General features: G+C 36.7%; 1 protein-coding gene and 1 long non-coding RNA gene across 3 annotated transcripts in view; both read right to left on the bottom strand.

Moving 5' to 3' along the window:
• st3gal4 (ST3 beta-galactoside alpha-2,3-sialyltransferase 4) overlaps nt 1-23,472 on the bottom strand; it is a 49,555-nt gene that overhangs the window by 15,690 nt on the left and 10,393 nt on the right. For both annotated transcript variants that reach the window (XM_038275282.1, XM_038275281.1), the window contains exons 2-6: nt 20,087-20,153; nt 18,792-18,863; nt 8,884-8,959; nt 5,242-5,331; nt 1,884-1,981 (exon numbers count right to left, since the gene is read on the bottom strand). In XM_038275282.1, coding sequence (XP_038131210.1) covers nt 1,884-1,981; nt 5,242-5,331; nt 8,884-8,959; nt 18,792-18,813 — 286 coding nt within the window. In that variant the 5' untranslated portion in view covers nt 18,814-18,863; nt 20,087-20,153. The remainder of the gene's footprint in view (nt 1-1,883; nt 1,982-5,241; nt 5,332-8,883; nt 8,960-18,791; nt 18,864-20,086; nt 20,154-23,472) is intronic.
• On the bottom strand, nt 7,024-7,990 carry LOC119776706. The gene is made up of 3 exons (XR_005279809.1): nt 7,822-7,990; nt 7,687-7,750; nt 7,024-7,470 (listed from the first exon to the last, which is right to left on the bottom strand). It is a non-coding gene; the product is annotated as an uncharacterized LOC119776706 (long non-coding RNA).

Here is a 23,472-nt window from a genome sequence, read left to right on the forward strand (position 1 = left end):
GCTTAATCTTTTCTTAAAAATGTCAGTGTCCATCATTGTTTTACAGGTTGAACTGTGACCCATGAGATTTTATAGGTTGATGGTTTATAGGTTTTACTTTTATTGGTTGCTTTTGCTTGTTGGTTATTATTTTACAACCTGAACCAGTTTTAAACCTCTCCATAAACTTGACCCCTTATCTTCACAGATCTCTAAAATACCCTTTTACCTGACTTAACTATTCTATTAAAGTCAAAGCTATTCTTTAGTATAATGGAAAATGACTCCTACCTTAAGCAAAAGTCAAAATACGCAAAGCTTTAGCTTATGCCCTAAAGGAATAACACTCATTTAAAATGCATACAACATTAAAGATGTGTTCAAGTTATATAATCATTTTGAGTGAGAAGATACCACGGGGCTAAAAATATTTAAGTAAAAATAGAAAAAAAATTTGCACATCTCTTGTGTTTACCCTCATCCGTTGATTGGTTTAGTGACATACAGTATGTGCACTTTGTGCATTGGGCAAGTGCTTTTTAAAACCATCCTAACACAAGCAAACCTGCACTGGTCCCCAATTAAATCTTGTCTTGCTAATGCTGCTCCATTCATGCATACTCCTTTATTCAAGGTGAATGTGTTGAATACTCTAAAACCAGCATGATAATGCCAACACTCCACTCATGATGCCGCCCGCCCATTACAAGTGAGTTCAAATTGCATTTCTTGGGTAAGATTTACTTGATAGATTTTTGGCTTTTGATCAAAAGGAAAGGGGAATGCTGGGAAAGTCGTAGGAGGGAAAAGAAGCTTAAAGTACTTTTGGTTTAAAGCAAGAGAGAGAAAATGGAAAAAAGAGAGAGCACATTCCTGGGCTGATGCTGTACCTGCAGCTAGGCAGCACTCCAAACTTAAAAAAAAAAAAGATTTTTCGCTTATTTTCATAGTACATATTTTTATTTTTAAATGATTAGAACCACTTATTTCTGAATTGTTCCAGGACACAAACTATTCTGTAATCTCTAAAATGCTCAGTTAATAAAAAGCTTTGCAGTCTTTTTAAATGTATATTATACTTTTTTTCTTTTCTTTTCATTTCTCTAATCTAAATACCTATGTAAATATCTATTAAAATTTCTATTTAACTATAATTTTAAAGAACACATGAAGATCTTCAAGAGCTAAAGAACTGTAGACTAGAGACTCACCGATCCAATACAATATTGGCTGTGATATTGATTAATTGAGTCATTTCTTTTTTTTTTTTTTTTTTAGAAATATCATACACAGCAATGGTTACAGTGATCTAGTTACTTAAACTCTATGTTTTCAAAGCTGGTTTCATCATTACATACAGCAGCTAGTGATTATTTACATCTCTGCTTATATGTCACTTTTTTATCGATCTCTATACAAGCCTGATGCCTTCACTAACATGGCAATGTATACAGTTCAACTTTCAAAAGTGGTATTGGATCAGTATCAGCTGATATACCCATCCAAGGTATTGGTATCGGGTTGGTGCATCTCTACTATTGACCAAGATTTATTCTGTCTAGGCCACAACTGAAACCAGGGATCACAATACCTTTCATTTTTTTATATGTAAACCATCTTATTATTTTTCCGCAACATATAAAAACTCCTGTTCTTGATTTCTACCTTTGACCAGTTTAATACCACCATAAAGACATAATTCACATAGCAGATTTCACATATGTAGCAGAAAAGTTGCCCTAGAGGCAAGCTTTATGTGTTAAAACACCTCAGCAGTTAAGTCCATCCAAAGCCCTTAAGGCAACATCTATCAGAGAAGTATTTAGGAGCATCATCATGGTGAAAAAGCTAAGGACCTGATGAGACAGACCCAAGAAAAGTAGGGCAGTGCAAAATCAACCTACCACTGCCTTTAATGCCATAAGGTAATGAAAGTGGAGAAAGATGCTCCCGCCAGAAGAAATCCTCCAGTTTCAGGAAAAGTTGTGTCTTTCTGCTGATGCTGCATAAAAAGTATAAAAGCAGACATTGTCAATAGAAAAACACTTTGGGTTCAGGACATTTATATTACAGTGTATGGGATATACTAAAAGGATGGTTAAGCATATAAAGAGTTTTTACTCTTTTTACCAGGAAAGAAATCCATTTATATTTAGAATTACTGTTACAAATGGTTTAAGATGTCCTGGCCGCAATGTAAAACAGCACAAAGTGCAAGGTGCAAACAAGGCATTACATACTCATATGTACAGATTTGTGCATAACATCTAAATATAAACAGTTTTGCATTTCTTAAAACAGATGCAAAAATGTTTTTATAAAGCAGATATTCAAAAAAGGTGCAAAATGATTTAACACCTTCTCTTTTATGTCTTCAAGACATGCCTGTAGTGTATGTAATGGGTTAGTGTCATCAGGATTTATTGACAGATATATCGCAGAGTATCATCTGCAGTTAATCCCATGCTGTGTAAATGTTCTACCAATTGGGAGCATATACAAAGTATACAGTATTTGCCTTAGCACTGATCCCTGTGGTATTCCAAAGGTAACCCCAGGATATAAGGAAGATGTATCATTAAGATTAGATTAGATTCAACTTTATTGTCATTACACATGTACTGTACAGGTACAAGGCAACGAAATGCAGTTTTGGTCTAACCAGAAGTGCAAAAGCAGCAAGTGCAGGATAAATAATGGTTCCATAAATACAGGAAATGGGTATTTCTACTGAATGAGTATAGAGATGAATACTATTATAAATAATGAATATAATATATAAATCACTAGTGTTATGAACTAAATTTACTGATGGATATGTACCGAATATAATATACAGATGGATATTACTATTAAAAAAAAGGTTTTTACAGTTATGTACAATAGCTTATATACAGATGGGTTTACTATAAAATGAATAAATAGAGTTTGGCCAGAAGCTATCTAAATTAAAGTGCAGTGGAAGGTAATTGCATATTACAGTTAAAGTACGTTATTGCAGATGTAAATGTAAACAATTGGTGCTGTGAATAACCAGTCGGCAGTGCAAATATAAGCAGTCGGCAGTGCAAATCAATAATCAGTCAAAGTGAGTAGTGCAAGATGCATATAAAGAGTTGTTACAATAGTAACAGCCAGGAGTGCAGGTGAACTTTACAGTCTTTTTAAAAAAACAAAACAGAATAGCAAAATGGTGGTAGGTGTCCATCAGTGAGGGTTAGAGTTTAGTAAACAGACAGCTCTAAGGAAAAAGCCGTTCTTTAGTCTGGTGCTTCTGGTCCGGAGGCACCTGAAACGCCTGCCGGAGGGTAGGAGAGAAAACGGTCTGTGGGCTGGGTGAGATGAGTCCTTAAGAATGCTGCGGGCTCCATGTAGGCAACATGAACAAACTGAAATCTGTCAGATAAATAAGATTTAAACCAGCCTAGTGCTGTTTCTTTAATTCCTACAAAATATTCAACTACTTCTAAAAATATATTATGATCAACTGTATGAACTGCAGCACTGAGATCTAACAGGACAACTACAGACAAGTCCCTTATCTGAGGCAATGAGATTATCACTAGGGAACTAGACCAGAGCTGTTTCCATGCTACAGTATGATGAGCTGAAACTCTCAAAGTTCATTATGGTGTACGTGGTCACACACTTGTTTAGCAACTACTTTCTTAAGAGTTTTAGATGAGAAAGGAAGATTTGTTATAGGTCTATAATTGACCAAGTCATCTGGGTCAAGAGAATTTTTCGTAAGTAAAGGTTTAATCACAGCTTCCTTAAAAACCTGAGGTACCTATCCCTGTAACAGGGAAAGATGAAATACATCTAAAATTGAGGTGAAAATCAAAGAGATTACTTCCTTAAATGAGTTGGTTGGAACTGGATCTAACATACAAGTTGAAATCTTCGGCGTCTAAATTCTGTGTAAAAAGGGAAGGGTTACTTCAGGTCACAGACATTAGCAATAGATTGTGGTGTCCAACACCCAGCCAATCCCGTTATGTTTTCTTAGTAACGTGACGTGACGCTTGTGGCGCACATACTGAAGGAAAACCAGCATGACAGAGCCGGTCATCCAAGCTAATGCTAACTCAACGGTGAGTTTATTACTTTAATTTTTCTGTAGTTGAGTTAGCGTTAGCTTACATGACCGGCTCCGTCATGCTGGTTTTCCTTTCCGAATTTAGGGCAGTGAAATAGAGCCAGTTGAATCTCAGGAGGCTGAAAATATTGAGTTTGAATTTTGAAAGGTTGAACTTTTTTATATGTAGATTTTTTTAACACTCAAAAATTTAACTGAAAAATAAGTATTGAAAATGTAATCACTTTGAAATAGTAAAGTGAATTTTTAACTTGAAGAGAAAATAAAAAATAAAATTTCAACTGTGTAGAAATAATGACAATTAATTTTTTTTTAGGTCAAAAATGTGTTCTGAATATATTTTAACACTGAAACAGTAAGTACAAACATACAACATTTAAATTTCAGTGGCATTTTTAATTCAAATCCCAGCGACACAGATTTACTTCCATACCATCAGACCATAGCAGTTTATGACCTGTTTTCTTTGACAGCGACTTTCTCAGACATTTATTACCCAAAGCGAGCGGTTTCTCTATGGGATATCTAGACAAATCTCGGTAGGAGGGGTTTAATAAGTGGAATACCACAGTGCTTGCCAGGAAAACCTCTTGACTATAAAACCGTATTAACAGCCCACCAAATCTGCTGAAACGGTGGGTTGTTAATCTCAATCTAATTATGTGCCTTTGCAGGGATTATTAATATGAACTGCCTCAGTTGGCAAGTTGTTGAAAATCCACAGGGCCAAAGAAATAAGCAGTAATCCTGAACAAGGTTGAGTCAAACCACATATGGTGACTATATCTCAAATTTGTAAAGCTCAGAGAAATACAAACAATGCAGCTGAATACCTTGATAAAACAGAATGAATAAAAAGGGGTTCGAGGATATCAAGTAATGCTTACTTATTAAAGAATATATTTGTCTATGTCCAATAAACTTATCAAAAAACACTCCTGGAAGAGAAGTGATTTTTTATTTCCTAGTAATTTACTCTCAAAATGACTCCAGGAATACATCTGGCTTTTTAAAAATATGAGAAAAGATTTTTTTAAATAACGCCTTCTTCTTTCTTACAGAAATTCCATAACCTGGCAGTTTAAATTCAAAAACTAACACCACAAACATTCCTTTCTTTGTGTGGAGTAGAAACATGATAACAAAGATTTGCCATTACTTACTTAAAGTTAAGGCTCTCCCACTTTTTCTGAGTTGCCCAGCTTCCACACGCAGACTTGCTGCTGTTCAAAGGCTTACTGGAATCACCATATCTGAAAAGCAGAAATACCACAATTGGCCTTTAAAAAATAACCGCTGTTTAAATTCCTAAGAAAATAATGTGCCAGTATTGCAGGGGTGCATGGGAAGAAACCTGTACTATCAGAAACTAAATTTGATCTGCACTGACAGAACCTGTATTCATGTCATTTGAAACTGAATAGATTATCTTTGAAAATGTGTTTCACTAAAGTTTAACTGGATTTAATGATTTTAATCTAAATGAATTTGTTGCAATTAAAATGATCATTTCCAATTTTTGTTGGAAAATTCTGTTTCTTTGCGTCAGACAACAGGAGCTGTAAGAGTAATCAAACACATTCACTGAATGATACTTTATCTCTTTTTATATTTATTTTATGGCATTTCATCGTCCAGCAGATGAGCAGCTTAAGCTTTGTAGATGTCATTAAAAGTGTCAAATTTTCATATAAAAGAAGTGTCACAATAAAAAAAAAGGACTTGGATTACCAGTTATCTGTAGCTATCAGATAAAGAAGCTTACTATAGTGTGCCGCCGCTGTTACGTTGTTCTGTGATTCTACATCATTCTGTTTGTCATGGTGAACAAAATGGTTCTGACATTTACGAAGCTTCAGAACAAAATATGGTCAAAATATGTTTAACCTAATGTGAAATGTTAATCCCTGATCTGAATTGATTACTCTGTGACTCAAGGATGTTTGGTTGCCTTAGCACTGGCTGGTAACCCTAACCCTAACTTGGAGATACTGAACCTTCAGACTAAAAGTTGAAGATACAACTTTGTTTTCTAAACCACAAGATCAGGGTTCCTACAGCATAAGGCAAGTTAAATGTAAGGCTTTTTAAGACTTTTTAATTCCACTTGAAATAAAAATTTAAGACCAAATTAACAAGAAAAACCCGCTTGCGACAACTTAACCCAAAGGTTTATTTTAACATAAACCACTGCACTAATGTTTCAAATTTTGAAAAGCTTCCCATACAGGAAGAAAGCTAAAAACACACAAATAACAGATATATTTTAACAATTATTTAACTGAATTCTTGAAGTTAAATCTTTTTTGCAGCCATTTTTCTTTCTATCGTTTTCTTAGTATGTTTTATTTGGTGATAAGTGGAGGCGTTGCAGAGACAAGGGTGGAACAAAACTGAGAAATGCCGGCTGTTTCTCGGAAACACAATTTTGACGCTTTGTGTTTCGTGCTTTGCACATGCGACTCCACTGCCTTAATTCCCATCGTTCCGAGCTTGAATGACTTCTTGCACAAAATACACTGTGCCTCATGTATGTTCCCTGGTACTGGTTTTAGCTTTTAGTTACATTTACACTTGCTCATATTTTCCAGACAAAAAGTTAATGGTGCAACTCCCAAATGTCCCGGCCGCAACAGCGTTTTATTAGTTCTGCTGTCGGGACGGAACCAATAATGGCAAGCCATTTTTTTTTTTTTTATAAAAAAAAATAAATTGTCAATTTTAACGTTTTATTTAGATTACAAAAATAAATCGTAATAAAAATAATCCTATTTATGATGTTTTAAAAATTACGACCTACGAAAGACTGATTTAAGACATTTTAATACCAATTAAGGCCTTAGTTTTATTTTGAATAATTCAATGCCTTTTAAGACTTTTTAAGGACCCGCGTGTAGCACTATTTAAAGTGTAAAAGGACTAGATGGAAGAAATTCAGAAGACTAGAATTCGTCTACTGGAGCCGTTGTCAGTAATCAATAAAACAACACAAAACTGCTTTCAATACCATGTATTAGACAAATTTAAAGTAAACAATACAAGACAACATACATAGAACCCAAAATAAATACAAAAAATATATATACACAGTACTGTGGTAATCCTTTTGTTTGTGCACAACTGGTCTTAAATTCCCCGCTGATCAGTCCAGAGTCTGACCGACACACATTCAGAAATCCATGGTTGGATTATCCAGATATTTAAGTTGAAGAACGTCCCAGCGCAAGTTGTTTCAGATGAAGAGGTGAATAATGGAGTGTATGCCTGAGTGGTGAGATGGAGGGGGGAAATGATACAGACCAGTCCACTGTGGAGTGATTCTTAAGGCTCTCCTGGCTCCAGCCAGTTTTCAGAAGCTCGCCATCTTTTTCCCTAAAAAGGGATCACCTGGCCTGTATTAAAATAAACAGGACCAGTAAATTTCCAGCCGGCTAGTTAACTAGACTTTTCCAGTTTCAGACAGAAATAAATGCAAAATCTAATCTATTAGACCAAATAAAGAACATTTATCTCATTATCTTACAGTTGGATTACAACAATTGATGATCACACTTAGCATTTGCTGCCACCAACATGCTAAAACAACAAACATTGTGCTCTCTACTCACCAATTCCAATAATAGATGAGAGTATGGCAGCTCCAAGGCTCCAAATTCACTGGATTTCTCGGATCTACATGATTTTTATATTGTGAGGTTAAACAGTGCATTACAAAGAGAAACTGATGGTTTGGGAACACCAACCTGTAGCTCCTTTGTCTCCAGCTCTCCCCCTCACATCTGACTAGGGAAAGCTGGAGCAAGCCTAAATAATTGCCTCAGGTGTGTCAATTGGCTGCATGCACTGTGTGACTGACTGTCACTCTAACCAATGGGGCAGTAAGGCGGGACTAAGGGCAGTTTTCACCCTGGGTTACACGCGGGAACCCTGAAGATAAAACTGAAAATATAAAAATTTTTATCAAAAACAAAATACATTTTAGGCTTGTCAAAAGTATCGATACTCAAAAAAGTATCGATACTCAAAAAAGTATCGATACTGAAATGTTGTATCCGGATACAATACTCATTTTCAAAAGTATCGAGTACCAGTCGCACCTAAACAGTCATTCATCTAAAGTGCAGAATAGAGGAAAATGCACTTTCTGAACACTGTGATTGAATAATTCTGTGCACTTTTCAGTTTCAGACTTTTTTTGTAACAGTTGCAGCTGCTGAGAATTATTTTTGTTTCTTAACCGGTTTGGCTAGTGTCATTGTTATGTGTGCAAAGAATAGCAAAGTAAGGAAAACTTAATTTAAATTTTGTAAGTTTTTTATCAAGCTTGCTAAATACTGTGCACAGCAAACAACCTCAAAATGTTGTTCTTATTGTTTATTGTATTTATTTATTTATTGTATTTTAATTATTAATCAAAATATTTCTGTTGAAATTTTATCCTTATGGTATCGAAAATGGTATCGAGTATCGAATATTTTCCTTAGTATCGGTATCGAGTTGAAAAGTTTAGTATCGTGACAACCCTAATACATTTTCATAGCAAATTTTTAAAACATTAAATTCAGTTTCAATTTATGGAAACTCATTTTCAGATTCTTTAAATTTAAAATTACTTAAATACTGAGTGTTAAAGTTTCTTCCCATGGGAGTGGACTTCTATGAAGGTTTCATTTTGCTAAAGCATCAAAACGTAGGCAGCTTTGTTAACCTGAAATGACTCCGCAATACACAGGCCTCAAGAAATGACAGTTTTACTTCAATGATGCAACATGCAGACCATATGAATTCAATGTGTGTTGAATTACCTCCAAAGTAGGGTGTACCAGCAGTAGTATATGCAAAAGAAGACCAAGGAGAGGAGAAGTAGGAAAAGGCACCATGCTGGAAATAACAGAAATAAAAACAAAAATGAAATACAAATAAAAAAATTTGCATATCTTAGTAAACATTTACTATTATAATTTTACAGCAAGTTCTCTTTGGTAAAATAAATAACTAAAAATTAAGAAAATAACCAAAAGTTATCTTATCAGATACATCAGACAGCATGAAAACATTAGATCCAAGAGCCAAGGGGCAAACAGTCATTAAACTTTAACCCCTCAAAACTCGATTTAAAGCGTTTACAAATAATAACTAAGAATGCATGACAATTACACTAGTAAAATGTTTACCACTATAGACATGACATCGTTGGAAAGGCTAGATTCTCCACAATTCAACCACTTAGTTCATTTTATGGACACAGCGAGCACCAAAGCACAATTAACACAGATATAGCAGCGTGTCAAAATGTACCATGACAAAGCAGCCACAACAAGCAAGCATGTCTTTATAACTGCTATTCAAAAAAGACCTATTATTTTTGAGAATTAAAAAAACAACTTTGAATCTTGTTTAAACGGATGCAGCTTGGACTCGATGCAGCTTGGGTGTTTTACTCACCCAAATGTCATGTATATATTCAGAAATAAGAAGGTGTTAGCTTTCAAATAATGTATCACACATGTAATTTGGGCTTACTGTTCCTAAGTTATATGCTTTTCCATTTGGGTATGCAAAACAGGCAAGAATTTCCCAAAATGAAGTGGATATTAAGAGGTTAAGTTACTACAGAATGGCTTGGATGTCCGAGTTCCAGTTTTCTTTTACCAAACAGAAAGCCACCATTGTATTAGATGAGCAGATGATATCACATCTCATTGATGGCAGACTTGTAAACTGAACTGAATGGAAATGGTATCATGATGAACTATATATGAGCATTGACTAGAATGTCATCCAAATAAATCAATAGCACATTGTATTAGGGATGGGACGATTTATGAAAACCGTCAGAATCGTTCGGTTCGACTGTCTCGGTTCGGTTCGCGTGTGTTTCGTTCGGTTCATGCTCTGCTCCTTTTTCTCATAGAGGAAGCGATTACACTCCAGAGCAGAAGGTGGCGGTACTGCGACCAAAGCCAACCGCCAGTAGTAAACAAGAAGAAGAAGAAGCGAAGCAGCTTAGCCGGGTGTAGCAGGGAAAAAAATCAGTTGTTGTGGAGAATTGTGTCGGACTGGCGAGTGGGAAAGAACAGGAGTTGGAAGAAGCGCCAGCAGCACTTTATAGGTCTGCTGTATGGGAGCGCTTTGCATTTAGAGTGACCTACGATGACAGCGGAAAGAAAGTTGTGGATAAAAGTGCAACAGTGTGCAAGCATTGTGCAACACGTTTTGTTTATGCTAACAGCAACATGTCATGCTAACCCCGAAATCCCTCATACTCCGTCAGCAACCCCTGCTCCGCCCGCTGCGCTCCAGACCGGCTGCTCAAAGCAAAGCCTACAGCCCCCGCTGTGGCTTCGTCCGCTCCCCTCTGAGTTCCTTGGAGATGGTAGAGAGCATGTAACCTGACAACAGCCAGATGCATGTGGCGGAGCGAGACATGCATCTGGCTGTTGTCAGGTTAGAGAGCATGCGCCAGATGATTAAATTCAAAGCAGCAAAACATACGGAAATGATCCAGGGTTTCCGCGGATCATTTAAAATAATTACAATCCATTATTTCTGGGGGGATTTTTTCATAAATTTCATAATTTTTTATGGAATTTCGGTGTAACAATCAACATGTATCGAATCGAACCGAAAACCGTGACCAGAAACCGTGAATCGAACCGAACCGTGGATTTTGTGAATCGTTCCACCCCTACATTGTATCATGATATATTTGGTGATTTACACCCTTAGCTATGGGCCCCAGCCTGCCTAATACCTGGAAGAGATTCTTTGTATGCTTCAACATGTCTAGCAGCATGGAGACTTTTCACCAAACCCTAGGGCTGCAACGTTTTCTCATCCTAAAGCATAACCAATGTGTCACCTTAAAACGATAAGCACCAATAGAGGAGCAGGACTTTACAGGGTGTTGAAACAGACCTTAAACCTTGATGGGACAAGCTGGCACAAGTTTTTGTAAAATATTCAAACATTCCCTGTAGCAGTCCAAGTCCCTGTCTGTCTTAAATCCTCAACTTCACAGTCAAATCAGCCATAAGCTGCCATGACAGTCCCTGTCCTGTTACTCCCATATGAACAGTTATAGTGAGTTTGGACAGTCTTTATATACAGTGACCCCTCACTACAACGCGCTTCACCTTTCATGGCCTCGCCGCTTCACGGATTTGCATTGTGATTTGCATTTGGTTATGGTGTCTCCACGCTTCTTCTCTACCTGTGTGTCAATAATGTTAGTGTTTAACATCTTAATATACATGTACATGTACGTAAAACAGTTTGCCAATTTTAAGTTTGCAAACTCTCTCCAAAATCCATAATGTCGACAAAATGTCCTGCATCGACAAAGGCACTTACGGAGAGAAGAAGATGCTTACTATCGCAGAAAAAGTGAAACTTCTGAACATGCTAAAGGAGGGTAGCAGCTATGCAGCTGTAAGCCACCATTACAGAATGAATTAATCTTCTCTTCGTTACATAAAGAAGAAGGAAAATAACATAAGGAAAACAGCAGCAATAAGTTCTGAAAAATTTATGAAACGCTTTTGACTTAAAATGTTTCTCTGCATGGAGAGACACCCTTTGCAAATACCACTGGAGCAGAAGCATTCGTGACCAATAGATTTGAGAGATCATTGAGGAAGGGTGATATAAGTATTCAAACAAGTTTTCAATAATAAGTTAAAAAAAATAAAGGTCACTACTTCACAGATGTCGCCTATCACAAGTTCTGTTTGGAACATAAAACCTGCAAACAACAAGGGTTCACTGTATAACAAGACGCCATTCTGGTGGTAAACACTCATGTGGCCCTGTCCCATCCATGCACCAAAGCTGTTAGTGAACATTAGTTAAGCTTTGAATACTGTAATTCCAGACAAGCTGGTTGAAACTCCTGTCTAGAAGAAAAGCACATGCCTCGCTCCTGATACTAGAGAGGGAGAAGAGAGTTTAACTAACATGGAGTTCGCGAAATATTGAAAAGACCCTCCCTCTCCACTTTAGAAAAAAAATGCACAAGCACAACCCTGTACCTGCTTCCCAGAGGGAACACTGGGGAGCAGGTACACTCTGTTTAAAAGTTGCTTTTTGCAGAACTTCCTCCACTATATCTTTAGGGTATTAAAAGAATTGAAGAGGATATTTCTCAGGAATGAAGCATCCAGATTCATCTACAATAAGTGATGGATGGCATTCTTGCACTTACGGTTCCCCCCCAAAAAATTTTAAATCCATAAAATCTGGTCATTGTGGTGCCTACAAACATTAGCCAATCCGTTTTCCCTTTTGTTGAGAGTGGATTTGCTGCTTGTTTGTCAATCAAACATTTTGAATACGTGTCGCCATGATGTTATCTACTTAGTCTCCATTTGTAACTTATATGCTGTTTGGCTAGCAGTCTGCCATTATACCAAAGCACGAAGAAGTACTCCTACGCTTTTTCGCTGCTGCGGCTTTTTTGAGCTACACTTTTTTGTAGGGATGCACGATATTGGGATTTTGGCCGATATCCGATATGCCGATATTTTAAAACTCATGTAGCCGATAACCGATATCGATGTTAAAGCTGGACAAAAATAAGTAGTCATTGAAAATAGCAGTTTTGTTATCCATTTCTGACACTTTGAAAAATAATATACCGTAAATTCCGGACTATAAGCCGCTACTTTTTTCCCGCTGTTTGAACACGGCCTATAATACAGTGCGGCTAATACATTATTTTTTTTTCATGGCGCGTAAAACAGACCAATAAAATTGATGGATATTCAGAGAGGTCAAATGAAATTGTGCGATACATAATTCTCACTTTCACTGTTATTTGCAGTCTTGTAAATCAGTCATTCATACTGACCCTCAACATGGATACTCGAAGAAAAGCATACAATGCCGCTTTTAAATTAAAGGCAATAAATCTGGCGATTGAAAACGGAAATCGAGCTGCTGCACGTCATTTTGGGATAAATGAGTCGATGGTGAGACGGTAGAGACAACAGCGTGAGGAACTGACTCGGTGCAAAAAGACCACGAAAGCTTTCAGAGGTAATCACAGCAGGTGGCCGGAGCTTGAAAACTGTCTTGAAGACTGGGTGAACACACAGCGAGCGGGATGCCGCAGTGTGTCCACCGTGCAGATCAGGCTGAAGGCTAAAGAAATAGCCACCGACATGAAAATTCAAGATTTCAGAGGTGGGCCATCGTGGTGTTTCAGATTTATGAAACGAAAAGGCCTGGTGGTCCGGGCGCGCACGATGTTGTGTCAGCAGCTCCCTCCCGACTATGAGGAAAAACTCGCTCTCTTCCGTACTTTCACCCAAACAAAGTTAGCGGAGCATTCCATCGGGCCAAATGAAATTATAAACATGGATGAAGTACCTTTGATTTATGACATGCCTCTCATGCGGACTGTAAATAAAAAAGGTGACCCGTCCATCTCAGTAAAAACCACGGGTCACGAGAGGACGCACTTCACCTGTGTTCTGAGCTGCACAGCATCCGGACTAAAGCTTCCACCCATGGTGACAAGCGGCTGACAATGCCAAAGGAAAAAATCCCAAAAGAAATCGTGGTGAAAGTTAATAAGAAAGGCTGGATGGAAGAAAGCCTAATGAAGGAATGGCTTACGGAGTGCTATGGCAAGCGTCCGGGGGGATTTTTTCATCAAAAAAAAGCACTGCTCGTGATGGACAGCATGAGGGCCCATATTACAGATTCTATAAAAGCTGCCATCAAGAGGACAAACTCAATTGCAGCTGTGATTCCTGGGGGCACCACCAAGTATTTGCAACCACTGGACATCAGTGTGAACCGTGCATTTAAAGTGGCACTGCGCAGTGAATGGGAGACGTGGATGACCAGTGGCGAGAAATCCTTCACCAAAACTGGTCGCATGCGAAGGGCATCTTTCAACGATGTCTGCCAGTGGGTTCTCAATGCGTGGAGCCATGTAAAAACATCCAGCATCACCAGCGGGTTTCGGAAGGCTGGGCTGCTGCGGGATGAAGAGGACCGCGAGTGCTCAAGTGAGAGCGACAAGGATGAGACTGAAGTCAGTGACAGCATCCTGAAGCTGTTCCATTCAGACACCGAGGAAGAGGACTTTGAGGGTTTTAGTGCGCAGGAGGAAGAAGAAAATGATTAAGGACTTTTCCTGGTCGGCTGCAATGTTCTGTTCAATGCGTTGTTCAATTAAAAGTCCCGGCACATGCAGCGTTATTTGCATGTTACCGACACATGTGTTTTAAAATGTGTTACAGGTAGTTTGAAAAAAAAAAAAAACGTTCATAATATGTACCGTATTTGTTTTTTTATCATATGGATTAAATCAAACGTTCAAAAATGCTCACGTGTAATATCTTTTTTTGTAAATATCTCATACAATGTGGGAAACCTGCGGCTTAAAATCCGGTGCGGCTTATAAAAGTACAAAATTGATTTTCTTTCTAAAATTAGAGCATGCGGCTTGTAATCAGGTGCGCTTTATAGTCCGGAATTTACGGTACTCAAATATATTTTCATATGCTGATATCAAATTGATTTTTAAAAACGCGGTATCGATCTATTTTACTTTCAAAATCTCGTGAAATTTCATCATTCTGTTACAAACTCTCGTGATATTTTGCAAATTCTTGTGAGATTTTGTTAGTAAAATAGATCGATACGGTGTCAATATATCAACATATAAAAATATGGCAACATTTCGTGATTTTTTGGGGGATTTCGTAGCATAACGACGACATATAGCAATATTTCATTAGTAAAAGAGATTGATATGGTGTTTTTAAATGGCAATATATCAGCATATGAAGATATTGTGATATTTTAATGTATCAATATTTTTCCCTCCTCTTTAGAAGTTTTTAAGTCTGTAAAAAAGAAGTTTTTGAGGAAGAAGAAGAAGTAGTATTTTTTAGACTTTAGAAACTCAGAAACTGATCAAATATCGGGTCAAATATCGGTGGGGTGGCCGATGTCCGATATTCAGTTTTAAGGCCGATACAGGCCGATACCGATAGGGGGCCGATTATATCGTGCATCCCTACTTTTTTGTGTAAACTGGAGCATAAATGGTGGAAAAGAATCTTGACAAGACTAACTGGAAAAGATGGTGAGCATTAGCTATAAGGAATTAACTTTTTAGATGGTAAAAAACGGACTTTATGTGGCGATTTTCTCAACATCGAATGTTTTTATTACGAATATGCTGGAATCTTTTTATCTGTAGACCCTTACAGACAAATGGAATATAAAAAATCTAAAATTAAATTTATAATACAGCCTCAGAATTGCCTCAAATGAAGGAAGTCGGAGGTTTAGTTTAGAAATTCTGATTTAACATGCTACTATATCTTTATAAATTGTGCTTTTGTGTTCATGGCGTCCATTAGATGAACTTTGCAGTTGAATTGTTGAGAATCTTTCTAAGGATGTATAACATGTCTATATAGGTAAAAGTTTAAACAGTGTTGTTTTCAAGCATAATGCTGTAAATACAAAAAAAGGAGGCGCTGGTGTTATGGCAGGGAGGTATTTCTCAGCATTTATCTGTCCACCAGACACCAAAGCTCTAAATTTTAGCACATCCGTGCATACGAAAACATGATAATGAAAACATTAAGAATATGTTTAAAAGTTCCTATTTTGTTCATATTTCTATCCATTTTCTCATCAGTGTGCGAGAGGGGAGGTAATTCTCGGTAGGCAGGTATTTCTCTGCATAACACTGGCGGAGACTTTTCCAGCTTAGAGAACTTTTGTGGAGGAGGGGCCACTGACGCATGCACACAATTCAAAAATACACAAACAGCCATCAGCAGTGTTGTGCTAGTTACTGAAAAGCAGTAACTAGTTTCTGTTACTAGTTACTTCATTTCAAAAGTAACTTAGTTACTAACTCAGTACTTACACCATAAGGTAATGCGTTACTGTGAAAAGTAACTATTTAGTTACTTTTTTTTTTTAAGGTTCACATTATGCCCTTATAGCCTTCATTTCAGAAATGTTATTGCACTGGAGAATAATACCATCTGTTGAAGAACTTGACATGCATTTGCATCATGAAACTCTGCTAAGCAATTCTATATACAAGCAACAAAGATATGTTTCAAAGTGCCAATTTATTTCAGGGCAGAACAAACTGACAATGCTACATAGTAGGTAGTTGGTAGGTGGCCTGCTATAATTTGTTCCTCCCTTATAACTTTAAGAAATAAAGGTCCATCACCTCCAAAGTTTCAGGAATAAATTGTCATCATAAAAGATGCTTATAAGCCAAAAATGAAAAGGCTGGGACCTTTTTTGTCTGATTTAGACAGAGGGAACAGATTACAGCAGGTTTTATTTCATCCCATATTGCCAGAATTGGCAATATGGGATGAAATAAATAGCCTGATGTTAGAACACAAACTGTTTATTAAGGATAGTACAACAGTGATAAATTGTAAGCTAATATAAAACACAAATATAGATTTAAGTACTAAATTTCAACCAGAAAAAAATAATTTCCTTCTGCATATAGTCTTTGATTACACATGCACTCCATTTTCTATTTCATTTTTATTACAAGTATATGGTTTACAACAGTTTTCAATGGGATGAGAACATTTGGACACTGTGAAACAATGAGAGATTTTTTTAATGAACGTGTGGAAAAGAACAAGGATCTGTTTGCTTTCAGAGGAAGGAGTAGACACTGTTGTCAGCGACCAGCTTTCAAGCAAACGTTTGTGTTTTATTATGAGTTTTAGATCAATATCACTGGCGATATTCTGCTATAACATGTGAAGTAAAGAATAAAACAGTAAAGCTCAACTTTCATACACGTAAAACCTTTCAAATTTCAAGTTCTGCACGTTGGAATTGAGGCGGAGTTAAGTCGGGTTGTTCGTCCTACTCCGTGCGTGCTTCCGACGAGGGGATACAAATTTTCCCAGGGATAACTACCTTGGCACGACACCGGTAGCTTCTAGCTTCGTCGCAGCATGTTGCTTTTGTAGGTGTTTCGACAGATTACAGTTGCTGTTCTGGGCTGTAGATAGAATCTTTGATCCAAGGCACAAATTGTAAATTAATGAGAATATCTCCAAGTGAAGAAACTCGACTTGGGCTCTGCAGCAGCCACCATGATGACTAGTGTTGGTAAACACAAACACGCCCTCAGCATGTTTCCTTCCTGTCTCCCTCACTCTAACACATGCAGGAAGACAATACTTCACTGCAGCTTTTAAGTCTCTAGCTGATCCCGAGACTATAAAATAACGCAGTAACGCATCATGTAGTAATGTTAACGGAGTTACTGAATTTAAAAACTAACGCATTAGAGTACTAGTTAGTGAAAAAAATACCGCCGTTACAGTATTGTAACGTGTTAGTCCCGACACTGGCCGTCAGACATATCTTCCACCACAGAAACCTCTTTCATGCCTTTAATGACATCCAGGCAAACTTTTAAAATCTACAATATTGACCTAAAAATCCTTGAAACCAACTCAATAAAATGCAATATGACTCTATTTGTGTAATTTAAACTGAAGGAACATCGGATATGATGTTTTTTTTTGTAACTTTGGGCTTTTAACATTTAAACTATAACTATGAAACGGAATCACATAGTATACGTTTATAGAATGCTAATCCACCTGAATAAAATGATGGAAACAGCTCCAATCAGTTGTTATCCTTCTCTTCTATTTAGGTCCTATAAATGCACAATACTTTGTGCACAAAGGAGCAGAACAAAGCAGAGCAGGACAAAGTAGTTGGCAGACTTATTTTTAGCTTTCTTTATGGAGCCACTGATGTCATTCAGTAAGTTATAGGTCTGCTGTAATAGATTATCCTGAGGTGTGTTGATTGCCATGATAATTTTAAGATGCTTTTGGCCTCTCACCCCGCCAGGCAGGAAGGAACTCAGTAGTTCCTCCAGATGGGTCTCATTTCACACAAATTGGGATGACAGGCGTGCGGTAACCTACCAAATCTACCGACGGATTTATACATCCAGTTTTATTTTTTTTCTACAGCAAGGTTTGAGAACTCTCTCAACTTTTAGTGTTAAAGCTGCACGCTCTTTTGTGCAGGAGGCACCTGGTAAGAAATGCTCAGAGGCTCATCTTCCTCAGGAAACTGATAAGGGAACTGCCTACTTTCTAGAAAAACAACGTTGAAGAACATCCGGTATCTTAGCTTTGCAGCATGGAACAGGAAGTACTTAAGTTGTGCTAAAAAGAAAATTTCCTTTTTTAGAAAGAAAACTTTTACCAATTTGACTATGATGTGACTGAATTGTCTCCGTAAGCAGCTTTGAGATGACATGTGTTGTGAATTGGCACCATATAAACTGAATTGATTTAGTACTAAATCTATCTAATGGATTGACTTACACTATCTGCACATAAATACTTAAAACATCACATGATCCATTGGCTACAATTTTGGCAAAAAGATCCAACCACTACTCCTCCATATTGTTGGACATGGACTAACTTGCAACATTTTTAAAAGGCCATGTATAATATTCATTTTCATGAATGATTGTTAGAATTTTGTTATGTAAACTTAAGCAAAGATAACAAAATGCAAAGATATTCTGTCATCCAGGCAACCGAAAACAGGACACTGCTAAACCAGTTTAAAGTGTATAAAGATTAATATAAAGACACCTAAATTTGATGAATTACAAATAAAAAAAAAGTCTGCTTTAATGAAAAAAAAATCCTACTTTTAGCAGCAGTCTGGGGCATCTTCACATCCTCCTTAGTCCACACATGTCTCCATAGTGTATGATGTTATTCTGAATGAGACAGACAAAAAACAACCATAGCAAAAGCATGAGGAGAAAAAAAAAGTCCTTCGGGGCATTAATTATCCAATACAGCCACAGAAAACAAGTCGCAGTATAAGCTTTTACAGTTGAGATAAGGAAAGAAAACAAATATAAATAATAGAAGTTGCTTGATAGAGACATATATTTCTACAATAAATTTATAATTGCAGAGTGAATAAAGTGAATAAGTGTAGATGCATGGATAATTCATTGCAGGTTTGAATTTGTTTAAAAGGCAACAATTAGCCATAAATTCATTTGACAAGCCTTGTTGTTTAAGAGTGAAAAATGTTATTTGGATTTGGAATATCTACATCAAAACCAACAAAATACAAAAATTTTAATTCACATTACCGTCGGGTAAAAAGTAAAAAGGGTTTGAAATGACAGATTGTTCCGAGCTTGTTCCGAGCCATCAATAGCTTAGCTTTCTAATTCTCCAAATATGTAAGAATTGTTGTTTGCTGCACACAGAATCATTACTCCTACACCATACAAACTAAGACTGAAAAAAAAAAAACTATTGCTGCATGAGAATCAGCAAATCCTTTACACTTTGAACTGATTGATAAAGGTAATCAGCAAGACCTATCTATCTTAACCTAAAGAACATCTGACACATCTGACCCTTGAAAAGTGTTGTGTCACAAATCCTCATTGCTGCAAATCATTTGCACTGTTCAATGTCTATTTTGGGATAGGTGAGTGTGTGCTTTCTATGTTGCAATAGGAGTCACATAATAGCTGTGTAAATCCTGCACAGAACCATACTCATTCACCATTGGAGAGTGGAAAATAATGAAAACCACATGAAAAATTCAAACAACAATAGTGGCAGACTGTAGAACCTTTATAAACCTTTCTGTCAGTATATGATTCTAGAGCTTCTAAATAAAGGTGAGGATTTTTAATGTTACTCTGTGTGTGTTATCATCATGAGCAGGATATAAGGCTATGCTTAGTTTTGTTTTTATATTTAAAAAACTAGTAATACAAAAAATTATACAAAAACTTTTTATTGTTAAGAAAGATTTTGGGAACAGCTAATTATTCTATATATTGGTAACAAATCAGTCAAATATTTATAGGTTATGCAACATACATATTAACTTGAACTATTAGACTTTTTTGTTTTGTAACACACTATGCATATATGTGCTGCTATTTTAACAAAATTGAAACTAACTTACCTTTTCCCTGTTGCATCTTAAAAGGCTGTGTCCCTGATGCTTGCATGAGATGAGCTGAACCTTCTTCCTGCAGAAACGATGTAATAAATCAGACATCTGAAGCATTATAACATGTCTCTGCACTTAAAAGTAACTACTGTGATCAACAACTACAAAACAGGCTTACACCATAGGCAACAGCACTTCTGTCAGTTTTTCTAAAAACTTTACAACAACTAACAAGGAGCCAAAGTGCGATTGTCTTTGATTAAAGTCTGTTTACTGGCCACAATGATCTAGATGAACGAGAATTTGTACAGGCTTAATTGTGGTTAAGAATAAAAAAATTAAGTACAATACGGCAAAAATAACTTCAGTTTTCTTCATTACAGCAAAACCAAGAAGGACAAGAAAGTTTCTGGAGGATCGAAGACTATGCTACGTTTAGACCAACTTCTGGGGAAACAGCAGAAGCAGTTGGTGGATGTGCATCAAGGGGCATCAAAAGGTCCTGCAGCGTGTTTTGAGCAGCAGAAGCAGCACATCTTGATGCATCTGAGAAGCTTTAGCAACACCTCATGACCTTCTGAGCTGCACAAGCAGCAGCTGCTGGAGTTGGAAAAATTTAACTTTTGCTGCTTGACTCACCACCTCAACCAATCAGAGAAGCTGATCTGGGAGCTGGCAGGGAGACAGACACAGCACTGCTGATGCAGATTGCTATGATCACTCCCCTGAAACAGTTTATCAATGCTTAAATTCACTTAAAATTTCGAAACCTGACGGCAAAACATGTTTGCATTTATTATTCTGATGCGTGTAGTTTGGATTACGTACATTAAAAACACCTTCCAGCCTCCACGAACAGTAGCGGAAAACCCCCAAGAAGCCAGAGGCTGCTGTTGAAGGGGATTTCCAGTGACAGAGCACCCCCGGTGTACGGGGTGGTCTGACAGCAAAATAATATTTGAAGGCAGGATTGTAATGCTGATGAACTGACTGCACAGATTAAGTTTTCCAGTGGACTTTCTCCCTTAAAAACATATAAAAACTAATTTTTAACCAACTTAGAACAGCTAATATAGAAAAGCTGCTTTCTGCCACTGAACACAGGATCAGCACACTTTACAGGACGCACTTCAGGAGCGTTAAAGATGCACTTGAAGCGTGCCAGACCTCAGTGTGTACAAGCATCAAAAATAAAGCAACAGAAGCTTTTTTGCTGAACTTTATGGAGGACCAACTCTGCCATATTTAAAAATAAATACAGAAATAAATAAATGCTCAATAAATAAATAAGCATACAATTAATTGCCACCAAAAATATAATAAACAAATAAATGTAGGTAGAAATTAAATTATACAGTGAGACATATATGTATATAACTCTTTTAATTAGCTTCTTTATTTATTTGCCTTTTTAATATTTACCTCATTTATTTTTTCTCCTTTATATTCTTAAAATTTATTTTTTAATTACTTATATTTTTAAGTATTTATTTATGTGCATGTTATAATATTTTTGTCTGTTTTATTCTTCCTTTGTATTTTTTTACCCTAGTTATTTCTTCGCAGCTATGTATAGAACGTAGCCTTACAATACAATAAATCACACAATAAATAATACATTTTCTCTCAAGAGAACTCAGTCCACACAGATGTCTCTCCTTGGCTCATATCTTTCTCATACCTCATCCAAAATAGTTAGGTTATCCTGAGCTATTTTCTATATTTATGCTGCTATATGTTTAAATTGCTTGAGGACATAGGGTCCACTTTTCCTCATTCTGTTTTATTCAATCTCTATTCTCCTATTCTGCAGTATTTTTTACTTGAAACCATAACTTTATGTTCTGTTTTTATTGTCATAGTAGCTTCCTCTATTCTGTTCCTGTTTGGCTGTGTCTCAATCCTAGATTAAAGTATCAATTGGCCTGCTGCCATCAACACCATCTTTAAAAGGAGTTGAATTTTAGCCTATTTTTTACTTCTGTAGTAGTCCCTTTTCCTTTGGCTAACTGTTTGTGCTTTCTTTCATCCTTTGACATGTGAACTGGCTTGGAGCTCATCTGCCTGACTGTGTTTCCTAGACTGGGCCATCTTTGAAGCTAATTAACAGTTAGCTTTTATAAATATTATTTTTCTATTTTTGCTTCTGTCTCCTGGAATCCCAGTCAGCCTTAGCAAAAGGCTGCTCACATTAAGCCTGGTTTTGCTGGAGGTTTCTTCCTGTTAAAGGGGAGCTTTCCTCTCCAGTGTCACTACATGCATGCTTGGTATGAGGTATTACTGTCGAATCAAGGACAAAATACAATCTGAAATCTTTGCCACAAGCTCATCCGGGAGGACCACGTCTTGCAACATATTGACTTGATGCAATAAACTAGTTTCCTTGACAGAAACTTTTAATTAATCTGAGTGAATCGTCTGTAAAGTGCCTTGCGAGGATGTGTTTTTTGAATTGGTGCTGTATATATAAACTGAATTAATTAACTGAATGATTGAAATGTATGGAGAGCAAGTACAGAGGTTAATCAGAAAATTTAGCAAACTAAATTTATTTTATTTTTAAATGACAAAGTTATATTCATCCTTCTTAAATGTAATCGGTAAAATGTATTCGTTTATTACTCGGGAAAATTTTAGATTTATTTAATTTTACTCCTGTCAGTTTTTGTCCTCCTTTGGAAAAATATATAATTTGTAGACCAGACAATACTAGCAGCATAACAGTTTTATCATATATGGAAATCTGTACCTTTTAATATGACTTACAATTATTTAATTTATGTCTAATGTACTACTGTTTGTTCATTTTACCTGTAAATTAGCTAATATCTATAATAAAATGTATCACTGCGGAACAAATAAAGAACGATTCAATTCTAAAAGGGATAGGGTATATAACAAATATCTTTGCTCCAGTTTAACTAAGGAACTCGTCTATGAAAATGGACAGCACCCCAGGACAATTTCTGTCTTTCTGGTCATTTTGCATAATAATTGTTTTAGTGATTAATTGCAGTGTCGGGGTTGTGAGCTTCAGTCTGGCTCCACCATAACCTCTGTTTTGAATCACTTGCTGGGGAATGGACTGGTTGTTGTTTTTTTCTTTTCTCTGTTTACCATCTGGCTGAACTGTCAGCTGATTAACATGTTCCTGTGCTGAATTACACCCCAGCATAATGGAGCACAGCATGGTTCAGAACTGCACTCCTGGGAAAGTAATCTGAAAAGCTGAGCTCACACAGAACCCAGTCATTGGGCTGTCTGTGTACATCAAGCTAATAACAGCTCATGTTGTCTGGAATGTTTACTACTTGTTACACTGTTACGGAAACTGTAGCTTCACTAACCTTTTTATACAGAATTTTTTACTTTGCTCAGAAACAACAGTGTTATAGAAT

The sequence above is a fragment of the Cyprinodon tularosa genome, unplaced genomic scaffold (assembly GCF_016077235.1).
Source record: "Cyprinodon tularosa strain WSP-4 unplaced genomic scaffold, ASM1607723v1 ctg950, whole genome shotgun sequence".
NCBI lineage: Eukaryota > Metazoa > Chordata > Actinopteri > Cyprinodontiformes > Cyprinodontidae > Cyprinodon > Cyprinodon tularosa.